The sequence below is a fragment of the Centroberyx affinis genome, unplaced genomic scaffold, assembly GCF_046629955.1.
Source record: "Centroberyx affinis isolate AG114_WGS23_722 - 3 ecotype Tasmania unplaced genomic scaffold, CSIRO-AGI_Caff_v1 ptg002641l_1, whole genome shotgun sequence".
In the NCBI taxonomy this organism is placed as follows: domain Eukaryota; kingdom Metazoa; phylum Chordata; class Actinopteri; order Beryciformes; family Berycidae; genus Centroberyx; species Centroberyx affinis.
In genome coordinates this window covers 70,702-91,669 of record NW_027280833.1, presented here as the reverse complement: position 1 = coordinate 91,669, position 20,968 = coordinate 70,702, and the positions used below count along the sequence as shown (strand labels likewise).

The window sequence follows — 20,968 nt, the reverse complement described above, 5'->3', positions numbered from 1 at the left end:
CTGTAAGATTAGACTAATATGTTGTTTTGCTGATCAAAAAAGAACAGATTTCTGTGACATTTCCACAACTTTTTTGATAGGTTTCCTTTTCCAGGATTTTTTCAGGTCTGGAAATATTCCACATTTTCCATGACTATGTTAATAGTCCATGACTATTGTTGTAAATAATGTTCCAAAAAACAAGAGTTTACAGCATTTGGAAGGAGCTAGTGACCAGAAACAGACCAAACAGAATAAAGGGACATGACAAATAACATACATCTGATTTTAATCCAGTGGAAATCCAAACACACAAGTGTCATCTCCTTGTCTTATAAGATATGCACTACACTATTTTTGAAATCAAAATTCTACTGTACTTGTGGTCTTGTTAATAAATTATTCATTAAGCAAAAATAGAGGCAAATACCTTCATAAACATTTCCCATATCTCAATAGACAATCTTGTAATGCCTCATTACATATCATCTCTTTGTATTTCTCAGAGTCCTTGAGATTCCCTTCAACAGCTTCTGTCTCTCACTGCAGGCAGACAACACTTTATCACATTAAGATTTTCACTTATGGTTCTCTGGTCCCACAAACTCCTGGTTGCTGGTACATTTACTTTATGAAAATATATACAATCAGAGTTATTAATTAACCCAAGCATGCACTTAACAATCACTGGAATGTATGCACAATGCTTCATTCGATCACAAAATTTAACTTCTGAGATGATACACACACTGGTGGAACTACCTGTATCTTGTAATGTAAGTACCCAGTATCTTATGTCAGGATTATACACTATTAACCGATGTAATGTGAGGTAATGCAGTAATACTTAAAGGGGCACCTCACCAAAAAAAAATCCTAATCCCAATTTTATTATGTGCAATATCATCAAACTAAACACAAGCATTATTAGACAAATTCGATTTGAAAAGCGATTAATTATCTTAAAGGATAAGGCTGGTGTTTTTTAATGCATTGCTTACCATCAACAAATCCTATGAAAATAACAAAATCAGCAATGAATTTGTTTTGCCAGCAAGTCTCGTCCAATGCAGCCATGTCCCAGCAGCCGTAGAACTCCATTGTATTAAAAAAACGATTAAAAACCCGTCACAGAGCCATGCTGCTGCTCTGGGCAACATATTTCATCTTCGCGATTCTGACTTTTTCCTCAAACAACTTAATAAGCCGGCTGTAAACACGTTTTCGATCTCTCAGGAAAGTAGTTCCGCAGCACCGAAAATAGTCCCCGGTGTAATGAATAATTTGTTCCCGTTTGAATTTGATTTGGTAGTAACTACAACAGCCTGACTTTTCGTGGTAACAGTTAGCGATTTTTAAAATTGAAACAACGTCTTTGTGAGCTGTATTTAAAGGTTTTTAGCTTACAATTGGAGCCAAACGGTACGTGGGAAGTCAGAAAGTAACGGGAGTAGAGCAAACGCATTGTTGATTTTGTTATTTTCATAGGATTTGTTCACTGTAAGAAATGCATTAAAAAACACCAGCGTTATCCTTTAAGCCTCACGGAGGCTTTTTAAGTTACTAAGCCGTTTTATAATATGCTTCGTAAATTGTAGTTTTAAGAATTCAAAACAAAGCTCTACAGCCGAATATGTAATAAACTGAAGACAAAAGAAGAAAATTTCCAGCAGAATCAGCTACAAAGCTGTTCAGTTCTAGGTGAAATGCCCCTTTAAAAAAAATGCACAATCACCCAAAAGAACAGAAACAATCAGTACAGCTAGGCATAAAGATGTCATTCACCAAGCACACAAACGGCATTCGTTTTTTTTGCAAAATTCTTCTGCAAACTTTGATTTTGGCAAAAATTCTGGACAACAAAACTCAGATAAACACAATTTTAGTTAGGAAACATAAAGCACAGGGTCATTTTAGGGTAGTTTTCAGTGGGTTTGGGATGATTGACAATAACCTGTAGTACAGCGGTTTGAACGCCAGCCGCCTTCAGTTCTTCTTCATGGAGTCGAGGAGGCGCAGCAGGTGCAGGAAGAGGTTGACGATGTCCAGGTAGAGGTTGATGGAGGCCAGGACGTGCTCCTCGGGGGACAGCTGGTGCATCAGGAGGTGGGTGTCGTAGATGATGAAGCCGCAGAACACCAGAGCGCCAGCTCCGGCCATAACCAGCTCCGTGGTGTCGCTGTTGAAGAAGAGCTGCAGAGACAAGGGGTGACCACCCATCAGGGAAGTGTAGCTAAATGAGAAAACAAAGGTCTTGGGACCCCTTGTATTTAACAGCAGCTAAATACAAAAATCAGTCAGATGAGGCGTTTACTGTCCATTTTAAAGGATGTAAATATTACCAGAGGAAGTGATGTGCATGACAATCAGTTTTGGCAAGGGAAAGAGAAATCAAATTTCAATGTGTATAAAAGAGACCCGCCTTAATGCCAGGTGTAAATGTAATCCAGCTAAATCAGATCTAGACACAATCTGGACACGAGTCGCATGTTAATGACAGATGGAAAGTAGGGCTGAACAATTCATCGAAATTTTATCGAAATCACAATATGGCCTACTGCAATTTTCAAATCGCAGGAGGCGCAATATTTGTTAAAGGTGAAATGTGTCAAAATAGCATTTTAAATGAAATATTGTGGTGCTGCAGAGATGTCCTTATCTACACATCATATTCTACAGACTTAAGAAAACATCTTTGTTTGGTACAGATCCCCGCAAAAATCACACCATAATCATTTTAATACGTTTTTCAATGAAAATGAGAATAATGATGTAAAAATTATAATTCCCTCTAATATCGCAAATCACATCGCAATTGCAATATCAGTCAAAATAATCCCAATTAGATATTTTTTCAAAATCGTTCAGCCCTAATGGAAAGGCGGCTAAACTCACCCTCATGAAACTCGCAATGATCAAGATCCACAGGCAGGCGAACAATCTGTAAGGCACAAAAATTTTAAATCAGCCTCACTAGTATCCAAAAACACAAATATGCAAAAACTGGTAAAAAAAATAAAAAATAAAAACTATAAAGCACTTCAAGACTCACCCTGCTCCCAGCTTGCTGAAGTCTCTCTTGGACTGGAAGGTGTAGGCCGTCAGTCCAACAAACACAGCGCAGGTCAGGAAGAAGGCCTGGAGCACGGTGGAGTATTCATAGAAGGTCACTGTGGGGAGAGAAAACAGTGGAATCAGCACGGGCTGCCAACAGGGGCTCAGAAGACTGGAATCTGGAATCTGGCTTTTCAGAATGACTGGCAAGCAACTCACAAGCTGTCGCCACAGAGATCGCCTCCAGCAACGTCTGTGAGACAACAAACAACTGGTTAGCAGCATTCATACAGAGGCCTAATGTAAACACTATATTCACAAGCCAATTTATCTAAATGTTACAGTCATTAACCAGCTAATCTATTCACTAGCCACCTATTGTCGATGTGACATTCACTAGCCAGCTAATCTAAAGGTTACATTCCCTAACATACTCCCTTAGATCAGTGGTTCTCAACGTGGGGTCCGGGGACCACCAGGGGTCCTTGAGGGGGTTCTAGGGGGTCCCCAGCAAATTGATCAATTGTTAAACTATTTAATTCACTAGATGTTAACACAATTAGAGAATGTAGAAGAATGACTATTTTGATCATAGTTGCACTGTTATCTCTCTACCTACAGTACAGATAGTCATGGAATTCTGGACAAAATCATATCTAACAATAAAAAATATTCTCAGATTTGGGTCCGAGAGACAAAATCTCATCAAATTGGGGGTCCGTGGCCCTAATGTGGACTAAATTAGGGGTCAGTGGTTCTCAACCTGGGGGTCGGGACCCCTCAGTGGGTCGCAAGATAATTTTGGGGGGGGTCACGGGGTGATTTATGGAATAGGAAAAAAACATTTCTACTATACAAATGTTTTATCATGTCTGTTTTTCTGATTTTTCCTTAATTTTTGCTTTTCTTCTTGTAAAATACTGAATTTTAGCCTCTGTGCCTCCTCTGATAATGAATCAAACGAAACAACCTGAAAAGGGAAAATCATTCGTTGGTTTAAACTCTATATGCTCGTGACCGGGATTGCAAGTAGACATTGCTTCGTTTTAACGGGTCATGAGTCAAAAAGGTTGAGAACCACTCCCTTAGATGAGCTGTGTGTGTGTTGGTATGATGAAAGAGATGTGGCTAGACCGAACAGCTAACTACTCAACAGACTGGAAACACTCAAGAGAACGAAAGCCTTACAAATGTGACCAGCAGGTAGAGGTTGACTGGATGCTGGTGTCTGTAGATGGCCAAGGCCAGCAGCAGAGCCAGAGAGCCCAGGGCTGAAACCAAAACCACCGCGGGACTGAGGAAGAAACCAGGCCACAGTCAGACAACATGACCAACACAAGCTTTATGGATACAATCCTGATATTTCAGCTAAGACAGGGGGGGGGGGGGATACGACCTGCAAAAGTTCACAGAAAAACACGCAGCTGCAATTTTTGTTATTTTCTTACTTAAATTGAAAGTCTACATAGTCATTTATGTGCTGCATGACATTGAGATAAGGCTTGATGAAACTAATATTTCTAGTATTGTGCCAGCGCAACAAAATATTTTTCTTGGGATAGGGATGCTTGTCAAAAAGTCTCAGTAACATGAAGAAGCAGGAGTAATAGGAAACAGCAAAGAACAATAGGCAACTAACAAATTCGATGCTAGTAAGTAAAAATGGGCCAAACACTATAGCAGCTCATTTCACTATTAGTTCCTCCTCTCTGGTTGAAGGTGCATTAATCAGTTAAATAGTGTTTGGTTGACGTGAAACCGGCAGACTCTTAGGTCACGGTGGGTGGGACATGGCTGAAAGACTCATACGGTCAGAGCTCTGCATGACATCTAGCCATTCATATCTGTGCTACATGATAACCATACTGGCCTTACCTGGCATGAACAAAATCCCTGATGGTGTGAGAGAACATGAAGAGGGCCGAGGTGGCTGTGGTCAGGATGATCTGCAGGCTCAGGAGGCTGTACACCTTCCGCAGGAAATCTGGTGGAGGAAAGACAGTGGTGGAGAGAGCATCACATTAGCTAACATTGCTAACAATACTATCAGTTTGCATTAATTATGTTTGAACCAGTGCAACAACTAGTTATGTTTGAACCAGTGTAAACAGCTGGCTATGCTATAGGTAGTGCTAACAGTTATATACGTTTAACAGTGCTAACAGTTTGTTATGTTTAAACCAGTAGTGACAGTTAACTATAGTTAACATATACGTTTGAAACAGTATGGACAGCTACTCAGGTATGTTTAAACCAATGCCCACAGCTTGGTTTGTAAACCAGTGCTGGCAGTCAGAGTTAAACCTGCTGGCTTTCTAGTAACTTTTGAACGAGTGCTAAAAACCAGTTAGTTGTGTTTAAATTAATACTAACAGCTACTTATATTTGAACCAATAGTAAGCTAACTAACGTTAGGTTAGTCATGTTTGAACCAGGTTTGAAGCAGTGCTAACAGCTAACTACCTAACCAGTTAAGTTACGTTTAAACCAGTGCTAACACCTAGTTAGGTTCAGACAAATGCTAACAGCTACAGTAACAGTGGCTATGTTTAAACCAGTGCTTAACAGCTAGTCATGCTTCAACCAGTGCTAACAGTTAGGCTTAGCCTTAGTTATGTTTAAAAATGCTAACGGCTAGCGTTAGCTATCAGGTTATATTTATACCAGCGTTTGGTTTAGCTAGCGTTGATGTCACCACTACAATCCAAACGTCAAGCTAGGAACCTGACTTACCCATCCGGATCTGGACGCTGGCTGTAGCAACATTTGTGCCATAGTTAAAGTCATCTTCAATAGAAGACCTGGGGTATTTTTCACTACTCATTGTATTAAATAAATGTAGATTAGAATAACGACTGGTATTTTCGTCTGTTTCACAGCTGTTTCCGTGTTCGTCAATCGTCACGTGAGTAGATTACAGCATTATAGTCCAGTCAGTCCGAACTACGGACGTTCACCCACTCACGCTATTCAACGTTTCCACAACCTACGATTGTTTGAGTATTGGAGATTTTTTATTAAGTATTTGGGGCAAAGACACACAAATTAAATGCCACTAATTTACACCAAGACACAAAGTGCGTTTTACTACTAGTGTAATTCGGCAAAACACCACACGATGTCGACAAAAGACCTGTCTTTCAATCAGCTAAACGCAGCAGGTGAGTTTCACTGAAATCGGCTTTATATACATAGTATGTATCAGCCTTAAAAGTCTGCCAATCACCTCTTTATGTGTGTTTTTAGAGCAACATAAGGCAACATCAGGCAACTAACAGAGATTCACAGAGGACAAATAGATGGTACTAGAATTAGACTGAAGGAGCCTCCATTTCAAAACCTGCAACAATGTGTCAAGGGGAAGAGTGTGGAAAATCAGTTTAGGAAGCCTTCAACCCACAACCCACTAAATCACATAGGACAGAAAATGACTGCTGAATTGCTCTCTATGGGTTGAAACTTTCACGAATGTTGCACTGGTGGCCATGTCAAAGCAGGTGTTTTCCATCAGCTCTCAAAGGCAAAATACCTGCTTTGACATCAATGATTGCTGTGTGACCAGAAGTGCAACATTCTTTCAACCCATTGCCATCTGCCATGCCATGCCATGGCTGAGCCTTGATGCCAGATGATGTCACCACCTGTTGTAATAATATATGACAACACCTGGAACCAAAGATCAGCCAATTGCATATGGCAATTTCAGTAGCATGCTTTTTGCTTTACGCAGATTTGGGGTTCTGTAATGGTATGGCACCATCTACTGGGTGTCAGGAGGTCTGACAATTGTTCTGCATGGTGGTATAACAACGAAGGAATATGAATCCATTTTACAGGACCAGGAGCACCCTAGGGCAGTGGTTCTCAACGTGGGGTCTGGGGACTACCAGTGGTCCTTTAGGGGGTTCCCCAGCAAAATTATGAATTGTTAAACTTCACCATTATTTAATTTACAAGACGTTAATGCAATTAGGATATGCTGAAGAATGACTATTTTGATCATAGTTTCACTCTTATCTCTCTACCTAAAATACAAATAGTCATGGAATTCTGGACAAAATCATATCTAACAATAAAAATATTCTCAGATTTGGGTCCGAGAGACAAAATCTCATCAAATGAGGGTCTGTGGCTCTAATGCGTACTAAATTAGGGGTCCTCGATATGAAAAAGGTTGAGAATCACTGCCCTAGGGTGCAAACGCGGTTCCCTCATGATGTCCCCATATTCCAGAATGATAATGCCCTCATACATACTGCTAGTTTCATGAAGTCACACTCCTTCCATGGCCTCCCCAGTCAGCAGATCTAAACATCATTAAACGTTTATGGGAGGTAGCTTTCCACCTCTTTTATTCCTCAAAGCATTAGAGGCTTTCTTTCTTGAAGAAAGCTTCAATATCCCACCACATACAGTTCAGGATGCAGTATGACAGCCAGACAATGAGGACTGAATGGTGGACCTACTTATCAGATACTTTATCTCCATATATTGTGTGTTCCTCTTATTTTATCCACTCCCTGTGTGTATATATTGTATATTGTAGTACAGTAGTACGCAAATTGATCAACTCTTATACTTCACCATTATTTAATTCACCAGAAGTTAACACAATTAGAGATAGAAGAATGACTGTTTTGATCATAGTTTCTCTGTTATCTCTCTACCTACAATTCAGATAGTCATGGAATTCTGGACAAAATCATATCTAAAAATAAAAATATTCTGGCCCCAATGTGTACTAAATTAGGGTCCTTGATATGAAAATGGTTGAGAATCACTGTTGTAGTAGACTAATTGTCACTATGTCCAAATGGATGAGGAGGACTTGTTCCAGCTTGTACTTCTCTCAGCCACTAAGGTTGTCTCTCTACAAGAAAAAGTCATATTAACGGCATCAACATTCTTATGGATGTCCAAATTTGATCTTATGTAGTTAATATCTTGTCTATCTTGCAGTCATCAGGTATTACTCCATGTTGTTCCTGAAGTTGGTTTGGTTTAGTTTGGTTTGGATGTTTTTCTGGAGCTGGTGACTATGGTTTTTCAGGGAGTTTCCATAAACCTTCCCCCCACCATAACAAACCAAACCTGTCCAGTCATATTTTACCTGGTAACAGGGTAATGGACGTTTCTGATTGGCTGTTGTGATGACCATCCTACTGTAGGGGCGGTCCTACAGCTTTGTATAATGCTGCTCTGCAATACTTTCACTTTACTTTAGTCTTTCAGACAGAGCAGACGCACCAATTTCTCTGTGTCATCTGATATTCTCGAACAGCAAACAAGGACTTCGATTAGAGATGAACGCTGTGTTGTGTCTCGCGGCCCTGGCAGCCATCTTCTGTGCTGTGGAATCCAAAACATGTAAGTAACATTGATCAAAAAGCTGTTCAATTTGTTTGACCTGTATCTGCTGTAACTGAATTTTATTTATTTATTTATTTATTTTTGATCATTTAGAATTCAGTTGAAGAAACCAGCTTTCTCTATGGTAAACAATACACATAGATGCTACAGATAAACTACTTTGTGTATCATTTTACCACAGATGAGTTCAATTTCCTTGATGCATATAGAAGACAAGGCAGGGACCTTTGAGGTGTAAAACTGTAATAGGCTGGTTGTTAACCTGGTGAGAGGGCGTCAGAAAGTAATGCAACAGTTAAAATATTTAGGTTTTTGAATCTATTGTCCTTTCTGTTTTTATACGGTGGAATTCCCCTCCAAAATCTAGTTTCGATTTCCAGTAAAAGCTGCTCTGCTCTGGCAGTGCCCTCCACTGGCCACCTCCATATAAGACACATACAGATACTGATGACTTTTTTTCACAGTGCATCATGAAAATATCTTCTTGATTTTTTGGTTTGATAGAATTTTTTTTTATAATTTTCCCCCTTCCTTTCAGCGCCACCCAAGGTCCAGGTGTACAGCCATCAGCCAGGAGTGTACGGGGAGAAAAACACCCTGATCTGCCACGTGACCAACTTCCACCCTCCCGACATCACCATCCGCCTGCTGAAGAACGGAGAGGAGTTGCCCGAGGCCGTTCAGACCGACCTGGCCTTCAAGCAGGACTGGCACTTCCACCTGACCAAGAACGCGGCCTTCACCCCCGAGAATGGAGACAAATACAGCTGCAAGGTCACCCACGGGCAGACCTCCAATGAATATGCCTGGGGTGAGTTATGACCGTCCTGCACGGGTTTAAGATAATATGAAGTAATAAGGTTCTATCTGACCTTTTTGTCAAAACTGAACCTATTCTATGAGTGCCTGTTGACATATGTGTGGTGTTATTTGTTTTGAAAATGATGATTTTTGAGTCTGTCATTTCTAAAACAAAAGGACCCGTCTCCATTTAACTCAATGGATGCTGAAAACTTTGAAGCCCAATAACTCAGAACTATCCTGAAGGCAGATAGAACCTTATAATTCTAAGCTCAATTCAGAAGGGGAAAATGATATAAGCATAGGATAAAATATAAAGTAAGCAATAAACAGTAGAAACAATAAGAATAATACAAATAATACAACAATTAAAAAAACAAGCACAAACTAAAATAGAAATAAGTGAGGGTTTATGTAAATAGCGTATGCTGCCAACAGTTTCAACACTTAGTAAATATGAATCAAAATGTGAAATAGTGTAACCTTTATGAAAGTAAAATGTCATTACTATGTACAAAATATAAGTATAACAATGTGTGAAAACCCACGAAGCAGATATGTTAATTTAAAGTCAAATACACAAACGCAAAAGTGCGTCATATTCACATTAACAAATCTATAGAAGGCCAGATATGTACAGAAAGTGTCTCGATGTGTCGACTAGCATTACAACAAACAAACAAAAAAGTGTATTGACTTTACAAATGCAGATGACGCAGAATAATCCAGACATGTTGCCACAAATAGGCTTCTGCTGTGCCTCATTTGCATTGCTCTGTCTCGTTTTACAGACCCAAACATGTAACTGTCAGCAGAGCGGCCGCCTGGTGAGTTCACCCGTTCACTTTATCGCTCTCAGTGCCAATATTCAAGCCAAAAAGCTCAAAGTCTGTCCGCGTTTATATAATGCGGTATGATAATAATGATGTCATTCTCTCTTTCCAGGGTGTCATTGCGTCTTTTGATCTCAACTACTGCGGTGTCCAATCGACAAGACATCTTCAATGAATCCACAGCATCCCGATTTCACCCGCACTTTCTCTTTTTTTGACAGTATATCAGTTTAGGAGACGCTTCATTTTCCATTCCCTTTTTTATATGCCAGATTACCGGGATTGCAGACACCCAGTTTTGTTGTTTGTAAATTAACAATGTGCTGCTTAATGTTATTTCTCACTTAACCAAATTTTGCTGTTTATTGATGAATATTTTATTATTTAGGTTAAATAGGGATTTTGGTTCTGTGTAGTTTGCAAACTGTTATTTTTTTCCTTTAATTGCCTTACACTGGGTTTTTAAATAAATAAGTAAATAAAAGTTGGAGTAAAAATCTAATTTTAATTGGCCAAATTTGACACTCGAGTGCTTAATAGTCTGATTCATAATGTGTGAACTGGGTGTTCTTTCTTTTGGAAGTGTGTTTTTCTCTGATTGAAGGTATTGATGTTTTCTACTGAATAAACGTCTCTTCAAAAATTGATTGCGGATGCTTTTCATTCTTTTAATACATACCTCTCTATACAATTTCATGAGATGAATATATCTTATATATATTATTACATTATGGAGTGAGAAATATTTGGTCCCATCTTATAATAATGACTCGCCTCATATTTAATTGTATTGTTGACTTGACTGAAAGCATGGGCAACACATTTCATATGAAATTTAATATGTGATTTTCATATAAGTATATACGTTTAGGCTAAAACCAACCCCTCTGGATGCACAGTGATTTTTTTTTCTAAACAACAGCAAAACCCATACCCCATACACTAAATATTAAAATATATATATATAAAAAAGTACATTAACATGAATGGTGACATATGGAATGAGGGCCTGTGTGTAGGCTACATGTTGGTGTACTGTTGTGCAAAATCAGAGCAAAAGAAGGCCATTACAGATCAAAATGTGTCTACAGGTAATGTTTGTAGTGTGTTAAATAGGATAGAAAAGGTTGCCATTTTTGGAACAAGTTATCTGAAACTTAATATTTTAAAGTATTAAAATGGACATTACACCTTAGCCACAGAGACAGAAGGATTAGGAGGTTTAGGAGATTTCCATGCCAACAAAATGCTGGGAAGTGGGAAAGTGTGAGATGGCACAGTCTAATTTGGAAATAGAGTCTCTGAAATGTTCATGCCCATACGAGCCCGGCCAGAGAGAGAAGATAGATTTATTTGAAAATAATAAAAAAGATATATACATGCGAGACTGCATTCATAAAGTACTCGTTTACACTTAGAATTGTTGAGAATAAAATACCCAATAAAGCCAACGGTTCGTTTCCATTGTGGTCCTCTAGGGCAGCGGTTCTCAACGTGGGGCCCGGGGACCACCTGGGGTCCTTGAGGGGGTCCCAGGGGGTCCCCAGGAAGTTGATTGAGTGTTAAACTTCACCATTACTTCATTTACAAGAAGTTAACACAATTAGAGAATGTCAAAGAATGACTGTTTGGATCATATTTTCACTGTTTTCTCTCTACCTACAATACAGACAGTCATGGAATTCTGGACAAAATCATATCTAACAATAAAAATATTCAGGGTCAGAGAGACAAAATCTTATCAAATGGGGGTCCGTGGCCCTAATGTGGACTAAACTAGAGGTCCTTGATATGAAAAAGGTTGAGAATCACTGCTCTAGGGGAGGAAGGAAGAGGGGGACAAGGTGACAGATCGACAAGTCAGGTAAGATAAGGCGGGACAAAAAGACACTATCGCTGCCTGACGCCATCTTGGACGCCAGGTGTAGGCTATCTTTGTTTTTGCAACAACACCTTGAAATAATCCCCATACAGCCTGCTCATAATGTGAAGGTGGAGTCAATAGCGGAGGTTATAATACTTTGTTTTTACGAATAGGGGGCAACGAGGAAGCAGACACACATTTAAAATGGCGCCTAAATGTTTTATATTTCGCTTTCATACTTTTATAACAGCATACGTCATCTTGTAGCCTATGTGTATGTTTTAAGCAACAACGAAACGTAGGCTATTAGCCAAATTACAGTACTTTTTATTAGCCTATACAAGACATTTTAGATAGTTGTCTCTCTTATTTAAAAGCCGAACTAGGGACTAGGGTTGGAAAATTCGAAATCTTTGATATTTCAACTGTGGAGTGTAGGCCTATGTTAATTTCACTGTCCCTATCAAATAAACTACAAAATAAATAAATGATAATGATCATTATCATAATCATAATCATTGATACACCGGATTATATGAGGTAATAGCAGAACTAAACTGGTGAAGATCTCTAATAATGAAACTGCGCAACAAGCGCCAACATGTCCGAGCAAATCCTCCCTAGCAACAATTCCTGCTGATTTTTCTATTGGTGGGATTCGAGGGGAGGCGTGGCCTCACAGTGTGTGTTAGCACTATCATACTTTCGTTTTCCAGAGGAAGGCAGTTTTGTCGTCTCTCGTGCCCTTTTGAGAACTTTTATCATATTTCCGTCTATTTCGAGGTCGATTGAAGGCGAAATAATGAAGACCTTTCTCTTATCCGTTCTCTTCTGCGTCCTGGGGACTCTAATGGCCAAAGACTGTAAGTAGCCTACTGTACTTCTACTTGACAACAGAAAGGCCGCTGGCTGATCACACTGTAGTGTAGGCCCGTACGGAAGTCGAGCTGAGAAGATTTTGTCATAAGGAACTGAATCTTAGAAGATTTGTTGTTAAATTATTCTGGTACAGAATACATTATTCTGGTATAAATTATTCTGGTACAGAATAATTTAAGTGTCTATCGTTATATTCACTCTGAGTGATTTATATATTTCCTATTGTGGAAATATGTAAAGAGTTAGCCCAGTGATTCTCAACCTTTTTCATATCAAGGACCCCTAATTTAGTCCACATTAGGGCCACAGTCCCCCATTTGATGAGATTTTGTCTCTCTGACCCAAATCTTAGCATATTTTTATTGTTAGATATGATTTTGTCCAGAATTCCATGACTATCTGTATTGTAGGTAGAGAGATAACAGAGAAACTATGATCAAAACAGTCATTCTTCTACATTCTCTAATTGTGTTAACTTATTGTAAATGAAACAATGCTGAAGTTTAACAATTCATCCATTTGCTGGGGACCCCCCTGAAACCCCCTCGAGGACCCCTGGTGGTTCCCGGACCCCACGTTGAGAACCACTGCCCTAAGGTTCCCTGGATCCCACTTTGGGTACCATTGCACAGAAATAGTACGATAGTTTTTTCATTAATTTCAGCTAATAGCACCATGACCAGTCTGGTTAATAATGTTGAAGCATAGGATATTATGTGGAAAAGTAATAAGTAATAATGATAAAAAATAATTCCTATACAGCCTGATCATAATGTTGTTGTTTTTTATTATTTAACAAAAACATGACATAAATCACCAGAAGACAAACAAACAATAAACACAAATAAAACTTAACACACTAAGTCACACTAAAACAAACCAAAATAATAAACACAAACACATACCATATATCATCACAACATATATCAGTAGGCCTAACAAACTAAATAAGTAACAAAACATTAGAGGACAAATTCTACACTTAATGTTTTTTTGTTTTGTTTTTAGCTAAATACAAACTTCTTACCAGCCTTCATAATGGTCATAATGTTAAGTATCAAAGGTTAGCTCAGTCTTGTTTTTCTGTTTCCTGCCAAGCTCCGCCCAAGGTCCAGGTCTACAGCCGCAACCCAGGAGACTTCAAGAAGGCAAACACCCTGATCTGCCATGTCAGCAACTTCCACCCTCCAGACATCACCATCGAGCTCCTGAAGAACGGAAGGGAAATCCCCAACGCCAATCAGACCGACCTGGCCTTCGAGGAGAACTGGCACTTCCACCTGACCAAGACCGTGGCCTTCACCCCTCAGAGCGGTGAGGAGTTCACCTGCAAGGTCACCCACATGGGAAAGCCCATGTCTTATGTGTGGGGTAAGTCTCTCTCGCTCATTCTCTCTCTCTCTCTCCTTTACACACCCACACACTCACTCTAGCTCCATTACATTTCCGCCTACTTCTAAGATGGGAAGTCATAAATACAGCATTCATGTCCGAGCCCAATATTTCAGTTGTAAAGTTTTTTCAAATGAAAGAAAAATAATAATGATAATCATAATATATATATACATACGGAAGAGGATTAGGGCCACATGTGAAAAATTTATTTGAGTTCTGAGTTTAAAGTCAGAATTCTGAGTTTAAACTCAGAACTCAAATACATTTTTCACATGTGGCCCTAATCCTCTTCCGTATGTATGTATGTGTATATATATATATATATATATATACACACAGTACTGTGCAAAAGTCTTAGGCACCCTAGATTTTTTATATACATTTCTTAGAAGTCTTAGATGTTTGTTTTCTGCATTAGTGTGCCAGTAGACTGCTGTTCATTGTAAATTTTTGATATTCAGAAACTTTTCATTTCATTTGTTTTGAAAGCATCTTCGCTTTATGGACATCTTTGACATATGCCTTTTATACCCATAGACTTTTGCACAGTACTGTATAATTGAAAAAATGAGTCCAAAATCTCAATTTTGCATTAATCTGCAGGGTAAAGAGTTTAGAATACTGCACTCATTTTTCTCTTCTTTCTTTTTCAACATTCATTATATTGCACAATTTCTTCTGTTTCTCAATTTTCAATTTGAATAAACCGATAAGTGTTATGTGGGCCAATGTACATCTACATACCCCTTTTCAACATACATTTTCTAGATTGTTGTTGAAATTTTTATCAACATGCATTCCTTTGCCCCCTGCAGAGCCAGATATGTAATTCTTCGGAGTGCCTTGCTGCAGGTGTGTATAATTTATTCATTTTGAATGTCATTTTAGTTTAGTAAACACATATTTTTCTAACTAAGTGATTGTACAGGTGATAAAAAAAAACAACAACAACAACATTCTGTTTTTCCTTGCTTTGATAACCCCAGGTCCTGTCTCAGGAAAATATAATTTAAGTCCGCCATCTATAGCGATGGTGTCTTTGGGTCACTTGCAATGCCAGCAAGTGGCAGGAAAGGTTGAAGATGGTGAAGATTGAAAATGGTTGAAGATTTGATTCAGGCAATTGTACTTTTGGTGATGGATTTTTGTATCAAAGATTCAAAATGGTGGTGTACTCACCCGTTTTCCATTGATTATTGGAAACCTAAATGTGTGTTTGCATTCCATTGTGTTGCTCATACTTAATCTTTAAAGGCTAAATAGACTTCATGCACTTGTAAAGACGAAATAGGCTTCATGCAGTTGAACTGTCCAGTGTGGAATGTAGAATGTGGTTTGTTAATCTTTCATTTTAAATGTAAAATTAAAATCACATCCTTATGAATTGTACTTTTAGAATCTTGTGCTCATTTGTCTTTTAAATTCAGATCTAGAAAGCATTTCCTCTTGTTTACCTGCAATGCCAGTGTTGTTCCAGAAGATGGCACTAGCAGATAGCAGAACTGTTAGATGTTATGCATGGCTTTGTAATAGAATTCTTTTTCACAGCACTTAAAAGTCGAATTGATTTGAAAGTAAATGTTTTTCACAATGTTTGTCATGTCTCGAAGATACTACTCCTATCAGGATTAAAGTACTCCACCATAGGATGTACATGTGTTTGTATTTATTGGGGTTTACTTTGTCACATAAGGCTCCTCATCCTCTTCCTCAGAAGCAAACTGGGCAACCACTAACTTTCTTGTCAGTTTTTATTTTCGACAATGTGGTCCCAGTTGTTACTTCAGGATCTTGCAAGTTGTTAAACTTTGTGTTTCAAGAAAGTGAAAGAAACATGAAAGACATGATCTTTTTTACCTACACCAAGGTCAGATAAGATGCGTTTTTCTCATGCTCACCAACCAAACCACTGAAGATAACACGCTAAAACAGAGGTGTCAAGTCTTCACCATGTAAACAACCTTGTAGACTTCTTGTAGTGTTCACCACCCATAGCAATCTTGACCACATATCATGCAGCAAGAAGCAGCTGGTTGAAGACCAGATCTGATGCAATGCCTTCCTCCTTGAGGTTATACAAAACAGACAGATGTGAAGAAGGCACTTAGAAGTTTGATTTTGATGTTGAAATCCTCTTCGAACATCTCAGATACAGAAACCTCCATGACCAACTACACTGTTTGTCGTATAAGCACTGATCTCCATGACACCTGGGGTCTCTAGCATGCCAAGACCAGATTTCAAAATAAGAGTGATCAAAATAAGAGTTTTGAAGAAGTCATGCTCTGAATTCTCTCTTTCCACCACACTCTCCCAGTCCCAGATTGCCAAATTTAAGAATTTCACAGATTTTTTTGCCGAAATTGGCAAAGATTTTTGCCAGTTTGTCATCATGGAGGCTTGTACCATATTGGAGCCGAAATTGTTGCGAAATTGATCTCATGTGATCTTTGTCATGATCCGCCCCTCTCTGCGTGTTCTGCCCCTGTTCCTGGTCCTGCTCTATCTCTCCCTTCACTCCCCAGTCCTGCCATCCTCCTGATGTCCTCGGACTTCCCCCTCTTTACCTTTCCTCCTCCTGTACCTTGTTCTGCCTTCTCCTGCCTGTCATCAACCTATCACCTCCCGGACTCTCCCCCTGCCAGCCAGCTGTCCCTCACCTGTGGAGATCTTCTTGCCTTGTTACCGGCCAGGTTGGGTTTTTTGTCTTCCTTTGTTTGCCGGCCTGTTGCGTTTTTTGCTTTTTTGGATTTCTTGATTTGTACTCTGCCTTTGTTCTTTATTAAAGCTTCAGAAAAGCTCTCTGCCTCTGCCTGTCTGCATTTGGGTCCTAGCCTCTGCCTCCTTGATAATCTTTCCATGACAGTTATAAAGACTGGGAATTAAATGACGAGTTTATGCATAATTCCCACACCACTCGACATTTTGACATGAACTCAAGTCAACACAGATGCAGAAATTGTGTGGATTGAAAAGAAAATGCCTCTAATACTGATTTGGACCTTGCTCATAATTCTTCACTGAAAGCAGAGCCTGGTTTGAACAAAGGGGGGAAGAAAACATCACTACATGCAAATCGGTGCTCAACATTTTCATTTTTTGCATTACTCATTGGCATTGCTGTACATGAGAATGCTTTTCTCCCCAGAAGACGTAGGCGTCTGCTAAACTTTCACTTTTAATTTGTTATTATGAAACCAAGTCAATATTGACAGCATCATAGCGGCTTTAAGATACACAACAAGGTCACGTAGGCCTAGGTAATGAATAGTGGTGGAAAGTAACTAAGTACACTTACTCAAGTACTGTACTTAAGTACAATTTTGAGATACTTGTACTTTACTTGAGTATTTCCATTTGATGCTACTTTATACTTCCACTCCACTACATTTCAGAGGGAAATATTGTACTTTCTACTCCACTACATTTATTTGACAGCTTTAGTTACTTTTCAGATGGAGATTTGACACAATGGATAATATAACAAGCTTTTAAAATACAACACATTGTTAAAGATGAAACCAGTGGTTTCCAAACTTTTTGGCTTTTGACGTCTTACAAAAAGCAGTGTGTAGTCGGGTCACATTTCAGATGTCTATGAGTTGTTAACAGCTCCACCAAATTTCCCTCTAAACCTCACATGGTTTCATTTCAATAAATGTTCAAATGATCCAATATTTCAGCAAAAATCAAAGATTCGAGAAAAAGTCCAAAAACTGAAAACAGATTTGTGTATCAGAACTTAGTTTTTTCTTCTTTCCTCTCCCATTAATCATCTCACGACCCGTCAGATTTATCTGGTGACCCTTTGGAGGGGCCCGACCCCTAGGTTGGGAACCACTGGACTAAACTAGCTAACTGTATATAAAGTAGTTCAAACTAGCTCCACCTCCAGCAGCTACAACAGTAACATGCTGCTTACACACTGATGCTTCAGTATTAATAATCTAATGATGTCATATATAATAAAATATCAGTCAGAGGGACCAAACCACTACTTTTACTTTAATACTTTAACTACATTTTGCTGCTAATATTTATGTACTTTTACTTAAGTAGGATTTTTCATGCAGGACTTTTACTTGTAATGGAGTATTTTTACATTACTGTATTGGTACTTTTACTTAAGTAAAGGATCAGAGTACTTCTTCCACCACTGGTAATGAACGAACCTTCGTATAATCACACAGTACACGCTGTTCTCTCATGTAGAGGAGTCACGCCAACTCCCAAATCTCCAGCAGGGGTTGTAGCCAATTCAGTGGTCTGTCCACGGACCATGGTCGCTAACACGGACTACTGGTTACTACCACTAGGGGCGCTGAAACTAGTGGTCGGTTGTGGTCCGGACCAGTCAGTGAGTGGTCTGTGGAGTGGTCTTTGTAATCCACCTTCTCCCGTCTCTCTCCTCCTTTGGCCGTGTTTGCAATACTTTTGTCAGCCGAATAAATAGATAGATAGATAGATAGAAAACTTTATTGATCCCAGAAGGGAAATTGAGTCGTCATAGCAGCCAAGACACACAGATGACAAAATACATTAAAACACAACAGATAAGAACACAAGAGGCTATGATGGCTAAAAAAGCAAGTGACTAAATGAATAAATAAAGATATAAATACTTGACAAGTTAAAAATAATAAAAGTTAGTCCACAGACAGTTTAATGTCACCAGGCCTTTTTTATCAGTTTATTCAGTCTGTTGGCGTCCTTTGCTTTGATGCCACCGCCCCAGCACACCACAGCAGAGAAGATGGTGCTCGCAAACCACAGACTGGTAAAACACGTGGAGCATCTTATTGCAGACATTGAAGGACCTTCCTGCAGATCAGTGGTTCTCAACGTGGGGTCCGGGGACCACCGGGGGATTGAGATGTGGATTGTGCAAAAGGCCCTCCAGCTCAATATCAGGAAGATGTCCCTAATATTTTGTACAGTCAGTGTCTAATCCTACTGTCTTTTCTCTATTAACCTGTGAATCTATATCCAACTACATCTAATGTATTTTCTATTAACCTGTGAATCTATATCCTACTATATCTACTGTCTTTTCGCTATTGACCAGTGAATCTATAGCCTACTGTATCTACTGTCTTTTCGCTATTGACCAGTGAATCTATATCAGTGGTTCTCAACGTGGGGTTTGATCATAGTTTCTCTGTTATCTCTCTACCTACAATACAGACAGTCACGGAATTCTGGATAAAATCATATCCAACAATAAAAATATTCTCAGGTTTGGGTCCGAGAGACAAAATCTCACCATTCCAACTTGCCCTCCAAATGAACGCCCGGGTACTTGTAGGAGTTAACAATCTCCACATCACTCCCATTGATGCAGACCGGAGCAGGTGGGGGCTTTCTTCCTTCTAAAATCCACCACCATCTCCTTAGTCTTGGCCACATTCAGCTGCAGGTGGTTTTCCCCCCACGCCAGATGTACTGGAAATCTGATGTGTAGAGGGTAAACAGGAAAGGAGATAACACAGTCCCCAGGGGGGCCCCGATGTTGCTCACCAGGCACGCACACACACACAGCTCTGTAACCTCACACGCTGTGGTCTGCCCGCCAGGTAATGCTTTGAGTCAAACCTGTTGGAAAAATTGGTTTCGCTCTAGATTCCCCTCAGCTGCACCCCCCACCTTTTTTCTTGAAGCCGGTGACCTCTCTCATCCCACTCCAAACATCCCTTACCTTCAGCTTCCTCCTGTAGGAGTCCCTGCTCTACTTTAGCCTCAGTTTCAGTTCTCTCTGTACACGTTTTAGCTCCGCCCTGTCCCCTGTCCTAAAGCAGTGGTTCTCAACGTGGGGTTCAGGGACCACCGGGGGTCCTTGAGGGGGTTCCAGGGGGTCCCCAGCAAATTGATGAATATGTTAAACTTCACCATTATATCATTTACAAGAAGTTGACACAATTTGAGAATGTAGAAGAATGACTGTTTTGATCATAGTTTCACTGTTATCACTCTACCTGCAATACAGTTAGTCATGGAATTCTGGACAAAATCATATCTAAAAATAAATATATTCTCAGATTTGGGTCCAAGAGAAAAAAATCTCATCAAATGGGGGTCTGTGGACCTAATGTGGACTAAACTAGGGGTCCTTGATATGAAAAAGGTTGAGAATCACTGTCCTAAAGGCCCTCTTCTTTTCATTAAGCAGGGCCTTCAGGTCGCTGGTAACCCAGGGCTTATTGTTGGGGAAGCAGAATGTCGGAAATCATAATCCTTTGATCTATTAAATATATTCTATTATCGATTATGCCTATATTCTCATTGTTGCACTGTATTTTGCAGTTTGTGTGGTTATACCTAGATAGTAGCCTAATCTATTTATCTATCTATCTATCTATCTATCTATGCATAGCATATGTGAGTAGCTATTTTATTTATTTCATATTTATTTCTAAATATGAGGTGAACCAGTGCAAGGTGTGATTCTTGTGGTCCAGACCAGTTGTTCAGTGGTCCGTGGAGTGGTCCTTGTGGTCCGTGGTGTGATCCTTGTGGTCCGGACCAGTTGTTCAGTGGTCCGTGGAGCGGTCCTTGGTGTGATCCTTGTAGTCCGGACCAGTTGTTCAGTGGTCCGTGGAGTGTGAGTGCAGGTGAGTCACTTTCATTTCGTGTGGTTTCGTGTGGTATTTTGAAGACAGTCTTAATAATAGCTAAATAGGCTACTGGCCGGTGACACAGTGTGGGCTAATGACGGACCACTTGTTACTACGACGGGCTGTCGTTGGGGTTGCGCAATACATGTAACGCTGTTTATGATAGTGTAGTGGAAATATGC

At 39.5% G+C, this 20,968-nt stretch overlaps 3 protein-coding genes across 3 annotated transcripts; 2 read left to right on the top strand and 1 right to left on the bottom strand.

The window, feature by feature from the left end:
• Window positions 1-251: 251 nt before the first annotated feature.
• Window positions 252-5,954, bottom strand: tmbim4 (transmembrane BAX inhibitor motif containing 4). The gene is made up of 7 exons (XM_071534964.1): window positions 5,767-5,954; window positions 4,909-5,017; window positions 4,222-4,327; window positions 3,253-3,286; window positions 3,032-3,149; window positions 2,875-2,920; window positions 252-2,172 (listed from the first exon to the last, which is right to left on the bottom strand). The coding sequence occupies exons 1-7, from the start codon at window positions 5,855-5,857 to the stop codon at window positions 1,966-1,968; spliced, it is 711 nt and encodes a 236-aa protein (XP_071391065.1). The 5' UTR covers window positions 5,858-5,954; the 3' UTR covers window positions 252-1,965.
• Window positions 5,955-8,261: 2,307 nt separating this feature from the next.
• Window positions 8,262-10,684, top strand: LOC139657204 (beta-2-microglobulin-like). The gene is made up of 4 exons (XM_071534965.1): window positions 8,262-8,400; window positions 8,942-9,214; window positions 9,996-10,031; window positions 10,150-10,684. The coding sequence occupies exons 1-3, from the start codon at window positions 8,337-8,339 to the stop codon at window positions 10,007-10,009; spliced, it is 351 nt and encodes a 116-aa protein (XP_071391066.1). The 5' UTR covers window positions 8,262-8,336; the 3' UTR covers window positions 10,010-10,031; window positions 10,150-10,684.
• Window positions 10,685-12,596: 1,912 nt separating this feature from the next.
• On the top strand, window positions 12,597-15,828 carry LOC139657206 (beta-2-microglobulin-like). Its single transcript, XM_071534967.1, has 4 exons — window positions 12,597-12,764; window positions 13,879-14,151; window positions 14,991-15,027; window positions 15,162-15,828. Exons 1-3 carry the CDS (start codon window positions 12,704-12,706, stop codon window positions 15,002-15,004), a joined length of 348 nt encoding a protein of 115 aa, XP_071391068.1. The 5' UTR covers window positions 12,597-12,703; the 3' UTR covers window positions 15,005-15,027; window positions 15,162-15,828.
• Window positions 15,829-20,968: the final 5,140 nt, after the last annotated feature.